Raw genomic sequence first — 23,544 nt, 5'->3', positions numbered from 1 at the left:
GAGGGGTCTTCTGCTGTTGTAGCCCATCCGCCTTAAGGTTGTCGGTGTTGTGGCTTCACAAATGCTTTGCTGCATACCTCGGTTGTAACGAGTGGTTATTTCAGTCAAAGTTGCTCTTCTATCAGCTTGAATCAGTCGGCCCATTCTCCTCTGACCTCTAGCATCAACAAGGCATTTTCGCCCACAGGACTGCCGCATACTGGATGTTTTTCCCTTTTCACACCATTCTTTGTAAACCCTAGAAATGGTTATGTGTGAAAACCCCAGTAACTGAGCAGATTGTGAAATACTCAGACCGGCCCGTCTGACACCAAAAACCATGCCACGCTCAAAATTGCTTAAATCTCCTTTCTTTCCCATTCTGACATTCAGTTTGGAGTTCAGGAGATTGTCTTGACCAGGACCACACCCCTAGGCCATCCTTAAAAATATTCTTGTTTGCCGTAACCCGACCGACCCTGTCAATTTAGGGCCGACTCAAATTATTGTTTTTTTTCCCTTTTAGTCCGACCGACTTGCCGTAAATATTGTAAATATTGAGTTCTTCAAGTCTTGCGCTTCAACGGACAAACTCACACAAAAAGTATGTCAACATGTCGATCTTGATGAGTATCCAAGCAGACATAGTCTGATGCCTTAAGTGAACTGTATACAGTCGAGAAAGACGAGCATATCCCTGTATTACCTGTAAGACATATCCCTGTATTAGGTCTTATAAGGGCAGTAGCCTTTACTGCTGTCTGTCAAACAAAAGATAAGGACATCACTCACGATTGAATAGCTTTTGTAATTTTAAAAAGGATTGATCTTTGACTGAAAAAAGGTTGGGAAACACTGATTTAGTGAATGGCTATGGCTCGACGGCAGGAAAAACAATCCAAACAATCGCGATTTTTAAACCTTTTTCATCATTATTGTTAATCAAAGCTATTATTGTAAATGTAGGCTGTCAAGAAGGAGGAAAGAGGGGCAGTGTCTCTTCAAAAAAACAGAGACAATACATAATATTACAAAAATAAAACAACGTCTGAAAAAAATGCTCTGCCATTGTCTGTGATGTTTGTTTACTGAAATATTTACCAGTAAAGAGTAGGTTATAGTTGCTTAATTAATTGAATTCATAAAAAAAAATCTTTTTAATATTCAAATACACTAGTCTATATCACCAGATGCGTTGGTTTAGCAACAAGTGCAAGCCACTTCAGAGACTCAGATAGTTGCGTGTTCTGAGTTAACACAATCGAGCGTAAAAATACGAATACATATACATATCATATACAATACATATCACTGGAAAATACTAAAACGGGAAGATAGCGGGAAAAGAGCTAAAATACCTGAGAAACCCGGAAAAAAGGGAGGGTTGACAGCTATGAGTAAATGACAGCTAGCGGTGGTTGGAACATTTTCTTAATGAATGCACCTAAAATTTATGCAATAAACATGTTTTTGACAAATATTTCAATTTGTTTGTGGTCTATATAGCCTGCAATTAGCCTATGCGCCCGAAGGCACGGCTTGAAGACCCAGTCAGTTTAAATTCATACCTACGTAATCACCATCACCAAAAATTTACTTTTTTTTTTTACATTAAAATTTGAAAAAAAAAAAATTTGACCTACCTACCGACCTTTTTATTAATTTTTTTACTGTTACTGCAAACCAAAATATTTTTAAGGATGGCCCTATATACATTGATTGGTTGATTAGATAATTGCATTAATGAGAAATTGAACAGGTGTTCCTTATAATCCTTTAGGTGAGTGTTTTACACTATTATATATATATATATATATATATATATATATATATATATATATATATATATATATATATATATACACATACACACACACACACACACACACATCAAAGTTTGCCATTCTTGCCCTGTTTCTTGATGGAATCAGTGAAGGAAGTCGACTATGAAAGCTCTAAATTAATTTGGAAAAATAGCAGTGAATTCCTCTCCCACCCATTGCTGCATTTAAGCAAGATTTGCACGAGATTACATAACGTTACTCTCTTGACTTGTTTAAAAGTGATCAAATTAAGCAGCAGAATTATACAGATCACAGGCATTCATTATGCGATTATTTCTTTCCACTGCATCTTTCAGTGCGATTTCTGATTCTTGCGTCAAAAGGCCTCGTCTTCAGAGTTGTCTCTTCATATGGGACAGACAGAGCGTGTCTTTGCCGTGATGCGGAGCTTGCATACTTCAAGGCCAACACAACTATCTGTGGTATTTTGTTTGCTCTCAGTGGGATTGTGTTTTCCTGATTGCCCTTAGTGGCCCTTTTCATTCTGATGCATTGCTGCATTGCAGCTTGAATGGAGCACACAATACCGTTACACCGTATTTGGGAACGTTCCAAACACAACAACAGCGCAGGTGACACGAGGGAACAATATGTTTGGGCCCGAGGCAATTGTAGTCATGAAAAGTTGTGCCAGCTGGTGACATCATCGCCAATGCATGTGTAAAGCAACAGTCAGACGTGTCTGAAAGCCGTTACTCCCTTTGAACGTCTTCAGGCTTGCTCTCGTGGTTTCGTCTTCACTCATTGCTCTTAATTAATAACATGACCGTCATGCCTTCAGGTTGAACTGCACGCCATGCGCCGGTCGATGTCCCAAACTGTGTACGGGGGTGAAGACGGTGGACTCGGTCACCGCCGCTCAGGCTCTGCGGGGCTGTACGGTGCTCAACGGCAGTCTGATCATCAAGATCAGCGGAGGAAGTGAGTATTGGACAGTCTTTGTAAGCATATTCACGGAATTCATATTCATTTTGTCTGTTTTATTTTTTTAAATATTATTATTTTTAGTAGTAGTAGTAATATTTCAGAATTTTTTATTTATGCAAAACCATCAAATGCTTACTGTATAAGTTATTTGAATTCCAAAATATCCATTGAACTTTTCCTGTTATTTTTAGGCCACATTCACACAAAGCCAGAGCTTTCCCTATCTAATCTCTTTCGAGAAATATATGCGTACACATGAAACCGCTGAAACCGACTCAGTGATGTAGTGTACATGCCAGACCAGTGTGTGGCGCTGTAATTCTGCCACAGAAATACACTTAAAACAGAGAAGAAGAGTTGTGACTAGAAGGGGTACAGCGATGGTAGGATGTGAGGCAAAATCTCATGATAAAATAACAATAAATACATTACCAGATTGTGTTTTTATTAATGCCTACACCTACCCCAACCCTAAACCTACCCTTACAATAATGCAAATACAGTAATTAAATAATGCAATATTTATGTGCGCATGCCCGGTGCCTGTAGCTGTATCCCTTTAGTCTTTTCCGCACGGGACGTGGAGTGATGACATCACCATTTCACAAAATAAACGGATTGGCTGGAAACCAGGAAAACGCAAGGTGTCGGTTTCAGATTTATCCACTCTGGGACCCGGATTAAATAAATACCGGGTTCAGGCTCCCAAAATGCCAGATCCGTGTGGACGAGACGTTGATACGACACAATTTTTTTTTTTTACATATACAGCTAAACAATTAAGTTTAGCTTAAGTTTTTAGTTATTCGTCATTTAAAAAATATTTTTTATTAAGAATAATATAATATAATAAATATGAATATAAATAGACAATATAATATAAAAAAATAAATGGCAAATTATTATTTGAATAACAAATAGTAATAAATTCAAATGCAAAAAATATTTTTTAAATAAAAGGCATATTTAAAAATAAACTATATAGTTACAATATGCATTACATATGTAGTACAATATGTTACATAAACATAATGTTTATGTTTAGAATGATACAACATAAATATTAATTAAAATGAAAAATTATGTATTGATTGTACAACATTAATTCCAAATACATAAAATATTTATAAAACTAATTATTAATCAATTTTATGTTATAGATAAAAACAAGATTTTATTCACATGTATGTTGTCAGTTTTTTTTATATGTTTTGTAATATTTCAAAAAATTATTTGTAATATGTTTTTTAACCTTTTTTTAACACTTTTGACAAATTTCAGAATGCTAAATTTTTTAAATATTTTATTTATATAAAACCATAATAAATGCTTATTAAGCCAAGTCCTCCAAAAAAACACAATTAATAATATGTAATATAATAAACAAATGTAATAAAAATGATAAATAATTAGGCAACAAAATATAAAAAATAAATGGCTAATAAATTCAAATACATAAAATATTTATAAAATATTAGCAATTTTATATATTTATAATTTAAAAAAAAAAGTTTTTAGAAATACATGTCCAGTATTCAACTGAGCATCATTCTATAAAACTACAAACGTTTTAGCATGCAGTAATGTTTCAAAATAAAAATATGTCTAAATGTGAAATGAAATGGTGTGTTCATTTGCTAATGCATATGAAAACGTGTCTTCTGTTCCTTAGACAATATCGCGGCGGAGCTGGAGGCCAGTCTGGGTCAGCTGGAGGAGATCACGGGCTTCCTGAGCATCCGCAGAGCCTACGCTCTCGTCTCCCTCTCCTTCCTCCGCAAGCTGCGTGTTATTCGCGGAGAAGTGCTGGAAACGGGGTACGTGAAATGCCACCGCCGAGCTGTATTGTTGGGGTTACAAGTGACTTACTGAAATTAAGTAGTGTTATGTACCGATTTGAAACGTGCAAACACGGTCAAATTAAAAGTCCTGAACACTGTCAAAATAAAAGTCTTCTCCCGAGACATTGGTCAAAAGACTTTCCGGCAAATGCCGATAATTAAAGCATCGTGCAACCTTACTTCTTTCCAGGAACTGTTCGTTCTACGCCATGGACAACCAGAACTTGCGGCAACTTTGGGACTGGTCCAAACACAACCTCACCATCCTTAATGGCAGGATGTTCTTCCTCCACAACACCAAACTCTGCAAGTCTGAGATCCTCCGGATGGAAGAGGTGACCGGGACCAAGGACAGGATCCCTAAAAACGAGATCAACGTCCCTGCTTACGGAGACCAGGCCTTCTGTAAGACCCACGGTGCTTTTGGTTTCACTGGAGCTTGAGCTTTATGTCCAACCAGACCTAATATCGACTCTCTCTTACAGGTGAAAACGAAGTTCTTAAATTTACACAAATCCGCACGTCCTCCGACAAGATCCTCATCCGGTGGGAGCCGTTCTGGCCCCCAGACTTCAGAGACCTGCTGGGATTCATGGTCTTCTATAAGGAAGCGTGAGTTTCTTCATCTCTATTAAGATATCACCTTGATCTGGCCCAAATGAAGCCTGAAATATAAAAGGTGTCACAACTGAACTACCTCATTGCTTAACTTGAAAAGCATTAAAATCCCATTCTTTTAATTATTAAAAAAATATTATTATTAGTTAGGAAAATACTATTATTATTTAGAAATAGTTAAAAAAGGTAGTTTATTGTCTTCCTTTGTAAACTGCGTTAAACATTGAAACATTTTTTTTTTTTAGAATTGGCATTAATTGAAAATTAATAAATATATTTTTAATTTCAGTTCATTTCAAATTATGTTCTATGTCCTCTTTTTAAAATTTGAAATCATTAGAACGTGCACATTTTAATTATTATTATGATTACTTTAAGATTATATGGATATTTTTATAATGTGTGTGTATGTGTATGTGTGTGTATATATATATATATACAGTTTTTTTTTTTCAAACATCTTTATTGATTTTAGGCAATAACATTCAAATATAAAAAATAATAATTAAACAGGAGGGGAAAACAAGCAAAAAAACCTAAAACAATAACTATACTATACATGTGTCAAAACTAATGATATACATTATTTTTACTATTATTTAATGCTTCATCTTCAGTGAATTGCTTTAAACATTGAATGTAAAACTGAACCATTTAAATACTTAATAAAAGTAATACATTTAATCATAATTAATTAACTTAAATTACTTAAATAACATTATTGTATATTTAATTAGAATTAGTTAACACAAATTTTGAATTTCTTTTAGCATGAAAGTACTTATTTGTAAATTATTATATTTAATAGTGATAATACAAAAAAAGTGTGTCATGTGCTACGTATATAAATTACCATCTTATTATCATCTAAGAAAGCGTGAAAACACATCGTCTCTTTTCCCATTCAGTCCTTTTAGGAACGTGACTGAATATGACGGACAGGACGCCTGTGGCTCTAACAGTTGGGCGATAGCTGACGTGGAGCCTCCGAAACGTGTCCCCGAGGGCAACCAGATCGAGCCGGGTCATCTCATCATGCCTCTGAAGCCCTGGACCCAGTACGCCATCATGGTCAAAACCCAACTCGCCGCCTCTGACGACCACCAGGTCCGCGGGGCCAAAAGCGAGATCATCTACCTCCGCACCAACGCCACCCGTAAGTTGTCTTTGTCTGGGAACTGAGGTCTGAATGTATTTTAAAGGGTTAGTTCATCCAAAAATGAAAATTCTGTCAATGACTCACCCTAATGTCGTTCCACACCCGTAAGACCTCCGGTCATCTTCGGAGCACAGTTTAAGATATTTTATAGTTATTCCGAGAGCTTTCTGTCTCTCCCATGAAAATGTATGCACAGTATACTGTCCCTTTCCAAAAGGACCAGAAAGGTAATATAAACATCAAAGTAGTCCATATGTGACATCTGTGGGTTAGTTAGAATCTCTTCGAGCATCGAAAATAAATTTTGGTCCAAAAATAACAAAAACTACGACTTTATTCAGCATTGGGATCTTCTCTTCCGTGTTTGTTTTCAATCCTCAAATAAAGATTCAAACGGTTATGAATAAGTGTATTGATTCATGATTCGGATCGCGTGTCAAACTGCTGAAATCACGTGACACTGGCAATCCGAATCATGAATCAATATGCTGGTTCATAACCGTTTGAATCTTTGTTTGAGGATTGAAAACAAACCAGGAAGAGAAGACAATGCTTTTTATTCCCTTTCTGGACATGGACAGTATAGTGTGCATACACTCTCGGACTAAATATAAAATATCTTAAACTGTGTTCTGAAGATGAACGGAAGTCTTACGTGTGTGGAACGACATTAGGGTGAGTCATTATTGACAGACTTTTCATTTTTGGGTGAACTAACCCTTTAAGCTGTCAGAGCGTCTCAGGAGAAGTTTCTTCTCAGTCCATCAGCCCTGTAGCGTGATGTGAATGAAATGGCTCGTGAAAGCTTGTCATCCGAGAACCGAAAGCTGAAGCTGCTCTGTTTCTAATGTGTAACAGGACCCTCAGTGCCACTGGACCCCATTTCCTGGTCCAACTCCTCCTCGCAGATCATTCTGAAGTGGAAGCCGCCCTCCGATCCCAACGGAAACATCACCCACTATATTGTCTACTACCAGAAGCAGAATGAGGACATCACGCACTACAAGTTCGACTACTGCCAGCAAGGTAGTTGTCCAGTATGTTTGTGTCCCACCAAGCGGCGATCAATGGATGGTATGTGGTCAGACGTTCACAGCATAATTGCTCATAAAGTTCTTTTGCGTCCTCTTTTGCGTACAGGGATGAAAGTGCCGTCCCATACGCCTACACACCCCAACATCGAAGATGACCAGAAGTGGAACCAAACGGAGGTCCCCGACGAGAAGGACCACTGCTGCGCCTGCCCCAAAACTGAGGCGCAGCTGAAGAAAGAAGCCGAAGAGTCTGAATTCCGCAAGACCTTTGAAAACTACCTCCACAATGAAGTTTTTGAACCCAGGTACACAACACGACGAGGACAGATGCGTTTAGAACGTTCCCTGTCCTGGCATCTGCATTAATTTCCTTGTAAATTAATTTTTTTAATGTAGACTTAAGTGTCATGTGTCACAGCAGAATACGGATAAACTGCTAATTATTTTAATGTTATGGCAGATGACTTATATGTAGCTGATAACATTTATATAATAATATTATATAAAAGTGTATTATAATATTTAAAAAACTATTTATATACTTCTTTTATTTTTACGTTATTTACTTTTGGCATTTTTAAATAATACTATTTAAGTTTAATGCATTTTTTCCAGTTAATATTTGTAGTGCTTCAACTTGAAATAAATGCAGTTTTTATTTTTGTGTAATATTTATATTTTATTTTATTTCAGCTTTATTTCAATTTGTTTTTATATTTATAGTTAATTACTTTATATATATATATATATATATATATATATATATATATATATATATATATATATATATATAGCTGGTACTTTTAGTTTACAATTTTATAATTCTGTTCATATCAGCTTTTTATCATTTATCAGCTATTTATTTAATATTTCTTATGTGTATTTTTTTATTCTTCTTAATACAATTATAAATATATTAGAATTTGTATTAAAAATGTATGAAGTTAATATATTTTTTTGTATTACCTTTTTAGAGTTCGCTCTAATAGTTATTACTATTTTAAATCTCACAGCAAAGGACCAGATAATTGCCACCATTTGTAACCATTTTGTAACCCAATTTTAATGCAGAAACACAAAGAACGATAAGCTCTATCTATCTGCTACATTGGTCACTCTGTAGATGGCACGTCTTTAATGGTTTCTGTCCACTCTTCCCAGTAAGCACCATCCCGTAGGGTCGTATTTTCATACGTGCCAGTCTGGAACGCAGCCATGAGGACGGGTGTCTTGCTGTGGTTTAATCCTGTGCCGAGTCATATGAATAGATCGCTGTATGAGTCCTTACTGTTCTCTTGAACACAAAGGGCCTGTAGCGCCATCTACTGTTTTTTAGCTTAATTGCTTTAAATGGTCCACATTACAGCTTATTCTGCCCAAGAAATGCCTACTTAGACAGGATGTGACCATTTGACCATCTAAATATTGGTAGTAGAATTTAGTTTTTTAAAGCTGGCCAGTAAACATTGTTAACACTTCATTATGTAGCTAAAACAGTTAGGGTGTTTATCTAGGTCTGTTCGCTCTGACTGAAATTCTGTTTTCACGGTCAACCCGCAGGCCCCATCGACGGCGCCGCTCAGTGGGCGTAGCCAATGCTACTTTGCCGAATTTTGCGGTCACACCTTCTAGCCTGCCCAGCTTTGCCACCACTTCAATCCCAGAGGAGGAAAAGGGCCAGAAGACGGTTCTCAAAGCCAGCTCCACGGTCATCTCCAACCTGCCCCACTTCACCAACTACCAGATCGAGATCCTGGCCTGCAACCACCCCATTGAGAAAACTAGCTGCAGCATGCCAACATATGTCAACGCTCGAACGCTGCCTGAACGTAAGCCCTCCGGACCACCCTTTACAAAATATAGGATACAGTAAGGTTTGGACTCGCGTTGTAACGTGCTGTCTTCCCGTTTGTGTTCTTAGTAAAATCGGACAACATTGTCGGGCCAGTGACTCACAAATTTATTCCTGATGAACCGGATTTCGTCTACATCAAATGGCAGGAACCGACAGCCCCCAATGGCATGATCATACTATATGAAGTCAAGTTCCTGAGGATGTCAGATAACTATGTAGGTGTTTAATCCATTCGAAAGAAATTCAGTATTTCATTTTCAGCAGTACATACGCATATACAACATATTTTTCAATATATAAAAAATGTATTGAATGTTTTTAAAGATAAAAAAATAAATACTTTATGTAATATTGTTTAGTATTTTTATACATTAAATCATTTTGATGTGTATATATAATACATATGTTTATATAATTAAAAATGATTAATGCATTAAAGGGTTTTAAAGGGTCACCCAAAAGTTCTGTCATGAATTACTTACCCTCATGTCGTTTGACACCTGTAAGACCTCTGTTCATTTTCGAGCACAAATAAAGATATTTTTGTTGAAATCCGAAAGCCTTCATTGACCCATAAAAGGCACTAAACACGTCGTTACAAAGCCCATCTCTCTACAGTGGCTCTACAATTATTTCATGAAGCGACGAGAATAGTTTTTGAGCACAAAAAAACGAAATAACGACTTATATAATGATAGGCCGATTTCAAAACAACGCTTGTAAAGTTATGAATTAGTGAACCGATTCATGATTCGGATTGTGTGTAAAACTACTGAAATCATGTGACTTTGGCGATCCGAATCTTGAATCGATTCACTGATTCATAACTTTCAAAGCGTTGTTTTGAAATCAGCCCATCATTATATAAGTTGTTATTTAGGTTTTTTTGCACACAAAAACTATTCTCTACTCCAGCCACTGTAGAGAGATGGGCTTTGTAACGACGTCTTTAGTGCCTTTTATGGGTCTCGAGAGAGGAAATGACATTGGTGTCAATAAAGGCCTTCCTGAGCCATCAGATTTGAACAAAAATATCTTCATTTGTGTTTCGAAGATAAACGGAGGTCTTATGGGTGTTTTATAATTATAATATTTGGTTGATTTTTTTTTTTTTTTGTTCTTGTCTTTCAGGAGGATCAAATCTGTGTGTCCAGAATCACTTATGAGAAAAATCAGGGCTGTCGATTAAGAGTAGGGCATCCTGGGAATTACAGTGTGAGAATCCGCGCCACCTCGCTGGCCGGCAACGGTTCCTGGACGGAGCCTGTGTTCTTCTTTGTTCAAGACAGTAAGATTTACTGTGCTTATGTTTTCCTTTTACTGCTAATTTTGCCACTCTGGTCTCTAATATACATGTTTTGCAGGGGAAATAAACATCAAGATCATCATTGGCCCTGTCATCTGCTTCATTGTACTGCTGTTTCTGGCCAGTACAATCTTTATTGTCCTCAAGAAGAAGTATGCACAAGACACTCTTAAATGAAGCCCATATTTGTCAAATAAACAGTGCTCTCATGTATCATTTTTTTCTTCCCAGACAAACTGAAGGACCAACCGGCCCATTAATTGCTTCCTCCAACCCAGAATATATAAGTGCAAATGATGGTAAGATAGAATTTTAGATGTAACCCAATTAATAAAATATAATTAAAAGATTTTCAACAAATGATATCGATTCAATTTGTACTTGTATATTATGTTCTTATACATTTTTATTTTAATATTAAATTTTAAAAAATATTCCCATACAATAAAATCAGCATAAATAAAATCCAATTATGAAAGATGTAATGCGCTGACAAAATAAATGGAATGAAATAAACATATTTACATTTATTTTTATAGCCTTTTATTTTTACATTTCACGCAGAGCAAAAATAAAATCTTGGAAATAAATTTTGGAATTTGTTTTCAACTAATCAAATAAATAAATAACTGACAGTTTTAGTTGCAGAAATATAATAAAAATATTGTGTACATTTACTTATTTGTGTTTTATTTAAAGCTTTCCCTTTTCTTTTAGTAAGCAAAACACAAAATAATAAAATGCAGGACTTTCAATTTTGCTTCAATTAATTGAAAGAATAAACTAAACATCCAAAACAATTTATCAAATCAAATGTGTCCACCTCTGCTTTGTGATATTAATAGTTTGTGTGTTCTCAGTGTACATCCCAGATGAATGGGAGGTGCCTCGGGAGAAGATCAACGTTTTTAAAGAGCTCGGTCAGGGGTCGTTCGGAATGGTGTATGAAGGCATCGCTAAAGACATTGTGAAGGGCGAGCCAGACACACGAGTGGCTGTGAAAACCGTCAATGAGTCTGCGAGTCTGCGCGAGAGGATCGAGTTCCTCAACGAGGCTTCGGTCATGAAAGCTTTTAGCTGCCATCATGTGGTGAGTGTGGATGTCCTTGAGAACCGAGATAATCGAGGCGAAAATGAGCTTGTCTAAATGTTTGACGTGTTCGCTTAGGTCCGCTTGCTCGGTGTGGTATCTAAGGGGCAACCGTCGTTGGTCGTCATGGAGCTGATGACGCACGGAGATCTGAAAAGCTACTTGCGTAGCCTGAGGCCTGATTCTGAAGTAAGACTTCCTGTTCCAGTTGTAGAATGACACCTTATCCCCAATTTGTCGTATCCCGGACGAGCCCCCAATTTTGTTAGCCCTCACCTAAGGGCATTATAACAGTAAAATGAATTTAATGCTGCCATTTTGATGCTAAATATAAGTTTCCCTTCAGCTTAAATGGCTATATGAGTCCACGAAGCATCACAGTCAATCATTATCAGTAGCCTATTGCCGTGACCATTGATTTAATGTTTTGTTTTTCCAGAATAACCCAGGCCGTCCACCACCAACCCTGAAAGAGATGATACAAATGGCAGCGGAGATAGCAGATGGCATGGCATACCTCAACGCTAAAAAGTTTGTCCACAGAGACCTCGCTGCCAGAAACTGCATGGTGGCTGAAGATTACACTGTGAAAATTGGAGGTAAGCAGACCAGAATTGAGCACATGGAGTCAAACCTGGAGTTTGAAGGGGCGAAACCTCTTGATTTTGCTTTTTGTTGCAGATTTCGGTATGACACGAGATATATATGAGACGGATTATTATCGCAAGGGCGGGAAAGGCCTGTTGCCCGTCAGATGGATGGCACCAGAGTCCCTAAAAGATGGCGTTTTCACCGCTCACTCTGACTGCTGGTGGGTATTTCTTCGGGCTTGTATGGGATTTATTTTGCTAACCAGGTTTCCAGAAGAAAAAACATTTTAGTCAAGAAATGCCTTGCCTATCCGGTTGGGTGTCCAATCCCGTCCAATCCCCAAACCAGCTAATTAATGCCTTTGAGATTACTAGAAACTCCCAGGCATGGGTGTTGGTGCAGAAAGTCTGCTGGACATTATCCTTCAAAAGTAGGATTGGACACCCCTGGATTTAAGGACGGAGAGGTTCTGCCAAAATGAATGGATATCTGCACATTCCCAGCTTTCAGTCGGCAGTACTGTAATCAAATGCTCTCCACTTCCAGGTCCTTTGGAGTGGTATTATGGGAGATCAGCACGCTTGCCGAGCAGCCTTACCAGGGACTGTCCAACGAGCAAGTGCTCAAGTTTGTCATGGATGGAGGATACCTGGACAGACCGGAGAACTGTCCAGAGAGATTGTAAGTACTGACGTGGAGGTAAACTTTGCTGAAAAGGCCATCTTAGACCATCATGAACCTACTTGTAGCTGGTTGAGTACATATTGCTGGCTTACCCGAAGAAGCCTGTTGACATTCCTAGTATCTTAAAACTAGAGAATTAATTTTTCACTGAAATAGAAGACTAAAACTTTCATTTTGGGTAATTAAGGTCATTATGCTGTTCAGGGTTTCATGTTCACAGTTTATACACATTGTCAATGATTTCAGCTTACAAAACAATTTAGTCAGAAACTGTTTCGCCTAAAATTTTGTTGCCTCTCCATCCAAAACGTTATTTATTCTGAACTTGATTCTTATTATTTGTAGGTGTGTGTGATATGTATCGCCTACGATAATATTATAACTGTGCAAGCTGACAATATCAAGTACTCGCTTTCAAGGCACCTCTGAGCTGCATTAAACAGCATCTGTGCCACTTCTGATGTAGATGGGTTTTGTTGATCCTGATTCATTTTGATTTGCTACAGCATCTTATTATTCTAATAAATTATTTTGATTAAATGTAACCGTTTGATGACAGATGATGCAAACATCTAATATGTTTTGAAAAAAAGGCCCTTATAATGGTAAACGTCCTTCCTTCGGGTCATTTTGACCCGGAACTTTTTATTAAAAATATTTAAAAAATTGAATGTTCACCATGTGTGGTCCAAGACCCTAGGACTTTTGTCGCACTTGAACCACAAATAAACAAACAAAGCAACTGGATTCAAGGAGTTTGTGGTTAAAAAAAAGTCACAAATACTTCCCTCACGGGTCAATTTGACCACCAGGAATGCTTCAGTAAACATAGAAAAACCCCAAATGCTAAAAAAAACCTAAAAATGCTACAACTTTACCAAAAAATTATTTCATATTGTCTACATGTGTATCTGAATGCATAATGAATAACTGACTTTAGGACTCTAGTAACACTCATTTGCTCCATATAGAGCTATAAGGCCATCTAGTGAGTCATGAAATATCATGTTATATATATATTTTTCCACTAGAGGTCGGCAAAAACACCCATTGTAAGATAGTTGGATTAAAAGTGTTATGCATAACATTTTTATTGAGTTGAAAGAATGTGCTTGCTTATTGTCTAATTATTGTTACTAACAAAATCGCAGGATATTTTCCAAATATGGCACACCCTTTGAGGAGACACAATGTAGTAAGATTGTCTTCTCTCGCTCTGACTCTTTTCCCAGGCACAGCCTCATGCAGATGTGTTGGCAGTACAACCCGAAGATGCGGCCCACCTTCCACGAGATCATCGAGATGATCAAGGAGGACCTGCATCCCACTTTCCAAGAGGTCTCCTTCTTCTACAGCGAAGAGAACAAATTGCCCGAGACCGAGGAGTTCGATATGGACTTCGAGAACATGGAGAGCATACCACTGGACCCCTCATCCTATTCCCAACGCGAGGAGAACCTCAGTAGAGACAACAGCCCCTCAGTGGGCCTACGGGGCAATTACGAGGAGCACGTGCCCTATACGCATATGAACGGTGGAAAGAAAAACGGCAGAATTCTGTCTTTACCCAGATCTAGTCCGTCCTAACATTTGCTTTGGATTTTCCTATCTTTTTTCTTTTCTTTTCTTTTTTTTTTTAAATAAAAGTTTTTAAATGCGTTATTTTTGCAGAGGCCCTTAAAGATACAGATCTCAGGTCTTTTTTGTTGTCGTTTCTGTCTCACGCTACACTTAGTATGGTTACAACGAAAACGGACGTTTTTCCGCCAATCATCCGGCGCACCATTCGCTTTCTGACACTTTTACACTTTTGCCAAGTTTCCAAGACAGTTTGGTTGGGCAAACTGTGAACATGACTAAATCAACCAGAAAAGCTGCTTCAGCTACGTCACCTCAAAGTCCACTTCCTTCTCCCTCAGATGCTTATTTCCTGTCTTTTTTTTTTTTTTAAGTGGAAATCTTTTAAGATAGTGGCCTTTTATTAAGTGGCCTATAAAAAAAGAGAAGTGTCTATCAATGCCTGTGTTAATTTCTTTAGAACAATGACTTTACAGTGTGGAACTATGGGATGGCTTATATTCTTTTAGAACAAACTTTTGTTTTCTAGAGGAATGACTTTTATTTTGTCCTGGAGAATTCCTGAATTCACATAGATGACTTTCACATGTGTTCTGGTGAATGAGGTTTAATTTATTTCTTTTTCCTCTGAGCTTTTTACTCCTGTGTCCTTTTTACCGGCTGAAGGATATTTAACAGTTAAGAATTGGACAAAAGAGTTACTCAGACTGACCAATAGCTGCTGCTCTGATATAAAGTGGGTATTTTATATATATATATATATATATATATATATATATATATATATATATATATATATATATATATATATCAGTATTTTAAATATAATATTCACGACATCTGAACTTTTGTACATAATTCTAATGTCTTTTTCTAATGTCTTCATCAGCTTTGCTTATACAATATTCTTTTTTTCTTTTTTTGCAACAGTGTCTCTTTTTATGAGCTGTTTTTTATGTCTAACCAAAAACAATCGCATTCATTATTGTGGAGGTTGACTCACAGTGATATTCCAGTGTACAGAGGGGAGCTTTTTTGGCTTAGTTTAAAATATCAAAATGTTGGGATAATTAATAATAGTAATAATAATTAGTATTTAATTAAAAATACACACATTTTGATTGCTCAACTCTAGAGAATGAACGTTCATTTTCCTGTCATATATCGAATTGTTGTAGGATATTCCTCAGTTTAATTTTGGGCTTCCGAGTGCTGTTATGGAGAATGTTTTGGAGCGATGTCTTCAGTGGGTATGGTTTTTGGCTCGATTTACTGTTTACCTAGTTTTTCAGGGAGATTTAAGATCTTATTGTGAAGGGTAAGCTTGTCTACCGAGGGATACTGGGTAGTTTTTTTCTACAGTGGAAATACTAATTCGACCTGGCAGTATTTAAATCGGATCAATAAAGCATTCCTGCAAGTTCTCAGGCTCCAGTAACTGTTAAAGTATCTAAAAGTGAGTGTAGTTCTCGCACGACTCTGTAGTTCTAAGAAAGGGAAGTCTTAGAAGACCAATGGGAAAGTAAGCTTCCTTCTCTCTGTCAGAAAGACACCGCTTTTCCCAATGAACCCCTTAAAGAAGAAAAAAGCGGCAGGTGGCTTTCGTATGCAGACGCTCAATTCCTCAACTTTGTGCCTTCTCCCATCGCCAGAGGCAAGAGAGATGGCATTTTTACTGGATCTTACTTGTCGTCATCAAAAAATGTGCACATTTCATGTATGTGCGTGTATATTCGTGTATGTATATTTATTTGTGGATAGTTGGGAGGAAAACGGCAGAACGGCTAAAATTCACACGCAAGGTTTTGTAAACATTTGAGTCGTTTCCTCACCGCTCACATTTTTGTACCATAGCCTGATAGAAAAATGTTCCCTTTCTCGACCTTATTGGCTTTATTTTAGATGTACATAGCAGAATCAAAGAAATCAAACTTGCTTGTAGCTCTTCAAACCCTATTACAAAGAAAGTCTTCAGAGTGATTTTTTTTTTTTTTTGCTTTAGCAATGAGCAGACCTCTATGTGATTTTTTTTCTAAATTTCAAGATTACCATATCTTTGAAAAGGCAGATGTTGATATTTTTATTTATTTTATGATCCTCATAATTATGTAAATCCCTGCTAGCTTTTATTACAGTACTCTAAGGCGGGTAAACCTAGTCTTTTAGGTGTTTTTTTATTTTATTTAAATTTTTAAGAGAGATACAGCTGGTGAGGTCGAGAACGCAGTGGGTTTGCTAGCGCTAAAGTCTTTCTGTTGGTTATTTGGACACAGTCTACCTCAGTATGTTAGAAAATTTATTAGAGCCACGTGCATTTCTCTTTAGTTGTTTGAATTTCTTTAACAGGCTTGTTTCGGGGCAGCGAACACCACATCCACAATCTCCAATTCGGCCACTTAGAGGCTCTCTGGCGCGATCGCGGAGATAAATCAATTTCCCTTTGGCGATTGTTTGATTTTTGAGAAAGCTTTAAACCCAAAGAGTCACTTTAACGGGTTGCGTCTTTCTTTCGAGTCGTTTGAATTAGACAGAGCCGGTTTAGTTGCGCAACATTGAGATAAAATTATTGCTTAAAAAGTTTAACCGTGGAGTATTACGAAGGTACGGCGTGAAATACTGTGAGGTGTGTGCGAAACAAGCTTTTGTGCGGTATACCTTTTGGCTCTGTAACGCTAGGAGTTTTATATTGTCTATAACGTAAAGCACTTATTTGAATAATACAAACATTTTCTTAAAGCCACTCGTCGTTACGCCACAAACACTTTAGTCCGTCTTTTTATTTTTCTTTTTTTTTTTTTTTAGCTGAATTTAACCTTTTCAAGTCACCTAAGAGTGGATGACTACTGAATCAGGTTGTTGCGCAAAAACGGCCATTTTTTATTTTTATTTTTTATTGGATACATAGTTACAGTTTAACCATTTGTGAATCAACTCTTCTTTGCTCGCTTCAAGGGTTGCAAGATTTTTGGAAAGTTTCTGGAAATTTTTGGAAAGTTCATGGAAATTTACCGGAAAATTTCAGCCCCTTTGCAATGCCACTGCAATATCTTACCGAACAAACTTTCTGATGCCCCAAGTTCAGCGTAGTTTCGCATTTTAAAAAAAAAAATTATCTTTCACTGTTTCTTTTGTTTGTTTTCTCCAAATGTGATTTGTCAATGTCTTTTTTTTTATCATTGTGTTTTTCTACTGTGAAAATTTCTATCAATGCCATAGTTTCTAGTAAACACGGACTTCACCTCTGCCTCTCCTTACGCGTGCGTTCATAAATATTCTTGCGGACAATCCTATGTGCCATAGAAACTTTTTTTTCCTCAGGGAGATGTGAGCGTTGGGTTTCGTTTATCGGAGGAGCGTCAATTATCCACAGCTAGCTTAACCGTACGAGAAAAACTGAGGATGGACAACTGCAAAAACGATGCCTTCGGATGCCTGTCGTGCATCTCTAAAGCATTTAGCATATTTTGTTGCCTCTCCATTGCATGTCGGGGAATAAATTAAGCGCCCCCTGGTGGATCCGTAGTGCCTTGCACAAACCTAAGTATCCTCCATGCCAAACCTGGCCAACAAACTCCCTGGACCGGATTGTTTTTCACCCAACATCCTCAAAATACTGGAGCCTATTGTACAGATTTCTAGACATAGGTACACAGGTTAGCACATCTTTGGCTCAATGCTTGGCTCGGTTTTACTGTATTGGTATATGTGAATGATATTCTTTTATTTTTATTTCGAATCAAGCAGAACTTGTCTCTTCTTGGAAACGCTACGGCTTTTTGTGCGCTTGACAAACTGCCCAACGTCGTACGATAGATTCACCAAACAACAACTTTGGCAGCTCCCAGTGTAAATCTAAATTAAGAGAATATAATTTTGATAAATGATCGTACACTTTCACACATGAACCCAAATGCGGTTTTCTACAGCAAGCTAGAAGAGCAAGACAGGTCGAGCGCAAGGCATTGTATGTATTTTATTGTTTTTAAAAGGAAAAAGTATTACACGTAGAGATATTAATTTCTATTTTTTTAGTCAAAATAGGGAGGGCAAATTCAATAACTTTTTTGACTGACTGTAAACTTTTACTATTCGTGTACATTACGGAATTAACATTATCACTGTATATAGCTTTCTTTTCAATGAAAGTGTGATGTCTTTTGTTCATGGCATTACACTGTGATTCAGAGATACGAACGACAACGATTTTACTCTCCAAACTGATCGAATGACAATCCCGCTCGGGGTTTGGCCTACGATGTTCTTCTTTGTACGACGTCGCATTGTTGTTTAAGTCTTTTATTTCATGTACAACTACTTGTTTGCCATCCAAGAAATGATTGCATATCCTTTGTCAGCATTTTGTATTTGTAAAATTGTTGCCCTTTTCTTTGTACAATACGGAAAATCCCTCTACATGGCGATTCATAAAGGTGACCGTTTGAATAAACAGTTGTTTTTCAATGTGAAAAACTGGAAAAGACCACTGCAGACTTTATTATAAGCTACAATCATGCGAAAATAAAGGTATGATTGACATCCAAAACAATTACATGTACAAAATCACGTCAGCCCCAGTGACATCAGCAAGTTGTGTTAATATTGAATGTGTTATGTTTATTTCTTATGTAAATCTGACATCGTTTGGGGCTTATATATATGATAGACGGACATATTTCAAATGGTCTGGCCTGTTTAAACATCAAATGATGTGGATTTTGTTTTAACTGTTGTCCTGTTTCTCCTTGGTTGAAAGTTTCATCATTTTGTATGTTTCTTTAATCCCTGCTGTTTGTTCGTTTGTTCTTCTGTGCACATAGACGATCCCCACAGATGTTTTTTTTCTTTTCTTTTTTCAGTCCTGTCATTCACCTGTATTGTAGAAAATCCTATTTAATCATCAACACACACTTTCCCCTCAAAACTTTCCCTTCACTGCTTGAATTTGTGCATTTATGTTGCGGTACACGAACGTATGGAAAAACCAACGTCATTTAAACAAAATAACTAATCCGTTTGAAGAGGATCAAACTGTGCCATGATTAACTAGTACGGATCACAACAGTTTTTTTTAGTTTTTCAAGGAGAGCCAAGCAGTGACGTGTACAGTAAATGTTGGAATGAAATGAAAATAAATCTTGCTGTGTGTAAATTATTCAACAATTAACTGTTTATATGAAATTTATGAATTAAAACTTATTGGGAAAAAATGCCTCGCAGTTGTGTCTGTTCCCAAGATAATAACCAGTGTTGTTATTACAGTACATAATAGGTTTAGTTTACTTTCATGTGAAAAGGAAAAAAACAACCAAGATCAAAATGTATACTTTTATGTTCCACAGAAGACAGAAATACTTGGGAACGACATGAGGGTGAGTAAATTATTTTAACCTTTTAGTGCAGTTTTTATATTTTAATGAAATGTTTTTTTTTTTTTTTTAAATATTGTAACTTTTTACGGGATTTTACAGTACTAAATTGTATGTATGGTGTAGTTATGATCCATTTATTACCTGTTAATAACTTTTTTGAGGTTAGAGCCAAGACTGAAATTTCCAGCTTAAAATATTAATGTATTGTAACAGTCATAAATGTTTTTTGAGCACAGACTTAAGTTAAAGACACTTGACAGATTATCGCTGAAGTGAGAAGGAAAGTGAAACAAAAAGTCATAGAACTTTTTTTTGTGAAATATATATTTTCCAAAACATGTTTTACTCTGTATCTGTGAGAAAGCCATCAAGCAAGTTTTTGTTATTGTATCCTTCTCCAAGACTTTCAGTCTTAAACAATGAAAAATATGACTCAACGCTATTTGGGCATAATTTGGGCATAATTTTCTAACATAGCCAACAATTTATCCCCAGTTTTTTTTCCACCAGTGTAGGCCTAACGTTGGTGGCCACTGAAGACAAAGTTTGAAGATTTACTATGTGAAGTATGAAGAAAATAATCAAGGTAAATATCACTTGTGGACACCATTTTGATTGATATAAATGATCGTTTCCAATCAAGCTGTAATAGGCTACTTGCACTAGGCACTGAGCCTCGTGTCGTAGGCCTACTTCCGACTTGAATTGTTACGACTCGCGCGTTTCCTGTTTGTTTTAAAATGTTAAAAAAAGAAGGTACTTTTGGATTTTATTAACAGCAAAAAAAATACCACGCGTTTAATTAGACATAAAAGTGTGGAGACACTATTATTAATTTATGGGATAGGCCTATATAAAAGCTATAAAACGAGAAAGAAATAAGTGGGGCGTTACACCTTGTGTGCGCATTATTTTCTAATATCATTCAATTTATTATCAGTTATTCAGCTTATACTACGGTAAACGCCTCAAAACATTGTTTAGATTATTTATTTCAAGACATTTGTCAGTTTTCTGTCCTTAAGCCCTTGTGTCTAGGACTACTTTCTTGTGCATTTTATCAAGCGTGTATGAATTACCTGAATCTGTCTCAGCGGTGTTCGGCAGCAGTACCTCTACTGATCGCGAAAGTAGAAATAGCCTAATAAAATGTAATTTTGTGTTAAAAAACATAATTATTTGTTTTTATCCTACTGTTTGCTATGTTTATTTATTTGCTCGGTCAGTGTCATTGTGGGTTTTCGGCTGGTTTTGGGGTTTTTTCGCTGTGCTGTTTTAAGGAAATAAATAAAATAATTTGGCGAAGAGATTAGACATGTAATGCGGTCAAGACCTGCCAGGAACTTTTTCTGTGCGTTACTCAAAATGTGTGTACACTTTAGAAGGTTCGTAACCCAATCAGGTTCAAGCTTTTAGATTGAATATTTATTGTAAAATAAAAAATGGACGTAGTGTCCATATAAAAAAATTATAGGCTATATATATATATGTGTGTGTGTGTGTGTGTATATATGTATATATATATATATATATATATATATATATATATATATATATATATATATATATATATATATATATATATATATATATATATATATATATATATATTCTTCTTCAGTAGGCTATTTATTAAACGTTGTTAACGTAAGTTATACAATAATAAAAATACAACTTTACTTAATGTCAGTTCGTCTATAATTAAAGCTGCAGTCCGTAACCTTTTTTAGGTTAAATGTAGGCTATCCAAAATAAATTTTTAAACAAGTAGGCCTACATAACAAGCCAGTGTTTAAAACTACTGCTTAGCTCGCTTCACAATGGAAATCTTTTTTTAATCCCAGTGGTAAATTAGCTAGGCCTACTGGTAGATTTCCGCGGGAAATTCAAGCATATATTTGCGTCATTGTGACATATCTGTGGCCCGGCAAGTAGGCTGTATTGCGTGAGGATGTTGGAAGTGGATATATCCCCTATATATAGCCTTTTCTCACAGCACATGATATAATTAAATAGCCTATCAATTGGCGGACCCAGTCAAACTACAATCACCAGTGACAACTGGAGATTCATCCGTTGTAAAATGCAAAAGACTTTCGGACTCTCCAAGTGGCTACAGAAAAAAAGAAGACTTCAACCGGGCACAAGCGAAAACAAGGATAAAATGGGCTTTTGAAAGGTGGCGGTAACTCCGTGTTTTGTTAAAACCAGAGGCGGCTTTTTTCAACTGGACAGGTAGGCCTAAGACATTTCAATGGTTGAATTTTAGGTTATGTAACAGTAACACACTTGTTCGCTTAGCCTTAGTTCACGGAGTATTTCTCGTTTGTGCGGTCACTGTGCATAGAAAAAGCAATGAGAGTGAGCATTCACCTCTACTCCACATATTGTTGGTAGCCATAAGACAATTAGACTGCACAAATGGAAACTAGACTACAGGTAGCTAGCCCTAATACACAAATGTAGTCACGCAGTGCTGATGTTACATTAACAATCTGAAAAAAATATAATTTGCACCGACGTCATATGAAGCGAGATTTAGCCTAATCTCGCTTTATTGCCATATGCTTTTCCCCTTACAGAAGAACAAAAGTGGATGTTAGCTACGTACTTGTCCAGATGAGATTCTTATGTTTGTCATCCTTTAAAACTGTAGAATCTGTGATTCTGTGAACACGCCGGTGTTACGAGATTTTCAGCTTTTCGGTTTCAGTGGGCGGAGCTAACATGATTATTCATGAGTTCCGGGACGTGAAACAGATTTTTTTTTTGTTACTCAGCATGTGAATTATCAAAAAAAAAAAAAAGAGGGCAAGTTTAAATTTAAATTACAACTATTTATCGTTTTGGAACAATTCATGTGTTTTATTATTATTATATAGGCTACGCACGTTTTGTGCAGTTGTCCCTGACTGAATGCACTCATTCACTTCGTGTAGGATAAGCAAACTTCAACTAGTCGAATACATGTAGCTATATGATTTCGTTTTTTTCCTTTGTGCTTTTGTATTTTATCAGTTTTATTGTATCTGTGGACGTTATATTTTTTTGTAACATACTGTGAAGATGATATTTTAACTTTCCCTGTTCATGAGCTGAACAATTGAACATTCTCCATGTTCTCTGATTGTGAACTGCCTGCTCTGGTTGTAAAAGTGACAGTGCTGATTTTTTTTGCAAATTTACACATAAAAATAATCATGGTTCAAGGTTTCTACTTACACTGCGAAGCCAAATATTCCAGAATTATGAATATGAAACCTGAATTATTACACTGATTTCCAATAGAAGAACAGAAAAAGAATATTCTTATAAACAGATTATCTTTTTATTTGCTGTTATGCACTCCTGTTACCTTATCTTAAAGCTTTAAAACTGTTATCTCTCTGGAAATGACTGAAATAACATCCACAACCATGTCAGTGGCCTAATAAACATTTTGCAACCTACACTGATATTACTGTCTGTCATCTGCTCTTTGTTTGACCATGTGTTGCACTGCATGGATGATACACATTGGTGATCATTTATATCTGATCTATTTTGATTCACAACAAACCCAAATTTGTGAGTCATAAAGGCCTAGTTTAACAGATAGGGTTAAGATTAACCAGCATTAGGCCTTTGTTAAATTAGGACGTTTAGCTTTAATATTAAACATGCCTTAGA

General features: G+C 36.5%; 1 protein-coding gene across 1 annotated transcript in view; it reads left to right on the top strand.

The window, feature by feature from the left end:
- insrb (insulin receptor b) overlaps nucleotides 1-14,561 on the top strand; it is an 85,684-nt gene extending 71,123 nt beyond the window's left edge. Inside the window, exons 4-21 of the mRNA XM_067415667.1 lie at nucleotides 2,605-2,744; nucleotides 4,423-4,567; nucleotides 4,782-4,996; nucleotides 5,077-5,203; nucleotides 6,118-6,365; nucleotides 7,227-7,394; nucleotides 7,509-7,707; nucleotides 8,963-9,231; nucleotides 9,324-9,472; nucleotides 10,389-10,545; nucleotides 10,622-10,715; nucleotides 10,795-10,862; nucleotides 11,424-11,653; nucleotides 11,732-11,842; nucleotides 12,093-12,252; nucleotides 12,335-12,464; nucleotides 12,791-12,925; nucleotides 14,161-14,561. Coding sequence (XP_067271768.1) covers nucleotides 2,605-2,744; nucleotides 4,423-4,567; nucleotides 4,782-4,996; nucleotides 5,077-5,203; nucleotides 6,118-6,365; nucleotides 7,227-7,394; nucleotides 7,509-7,707; nucleotides 8,963-9,231; nucleotides 9,324-9,472; nucleotides 10,389-10,545; nucleotides 10,622-10,715; nucleotides 10,795-10,862; nucleotides 11,424-11,653; nucleotides 11,732-11,842; nucleotides 12,093-12,252; nucleotides 12,335-12,464; nucleotides 12,791-12,925; nucleotides 14,161-14,515 — 3,100 coding nt within the window. The 3' untranslated portion in view covers nucleotides 14,516-14,561. The remainder of the gene's footprint in view (nucleotides 1-2,604; nucleotides 2,745-4,422; nucleotides 4,568-4,781; nucleotides 4,997-5,076; nucleotides 5,204-6,117; nucleotides 6,366-7,226; nucleotides 7,395-7,508; nucleotides 7,708-8,962; nucleotides 9,232-9,323; nucleotides 9,473-10,388; nucleotides 10,546-10,621; nucleotides 10,716-10,794; nucleotides 10,863-11,423; nucleotides 11,654-11,731; nucleotides 11,843-12,092; nucleotides 12,253-12,334; nucleotides 12,465-12,790; nucleotides 12,926-14,160) is intronic.
- The last annotated feature ends 8,983 nt before the right edge of the window (nucleotides 14,562-23,544 follow it).

Source organism: Pseudorasbora parva, chromosome 14 (assembly GCF_024679245.1).
Source record: "Pseudorasbora parva isolate DD20220531a chromosome 14, ASM2467924v1, whole genome shotgun sequence".
Classification (NCBI taxonomy): Eukaryota; Metazoa; Chordata; class Actinopteri; order Cypriniformes; family Gobionidae; genus Pseudorasbora; species Pseudorasbora parva.
This window is presented reverse-complemented; position numbering and strand designations above follow the sequence as displayed.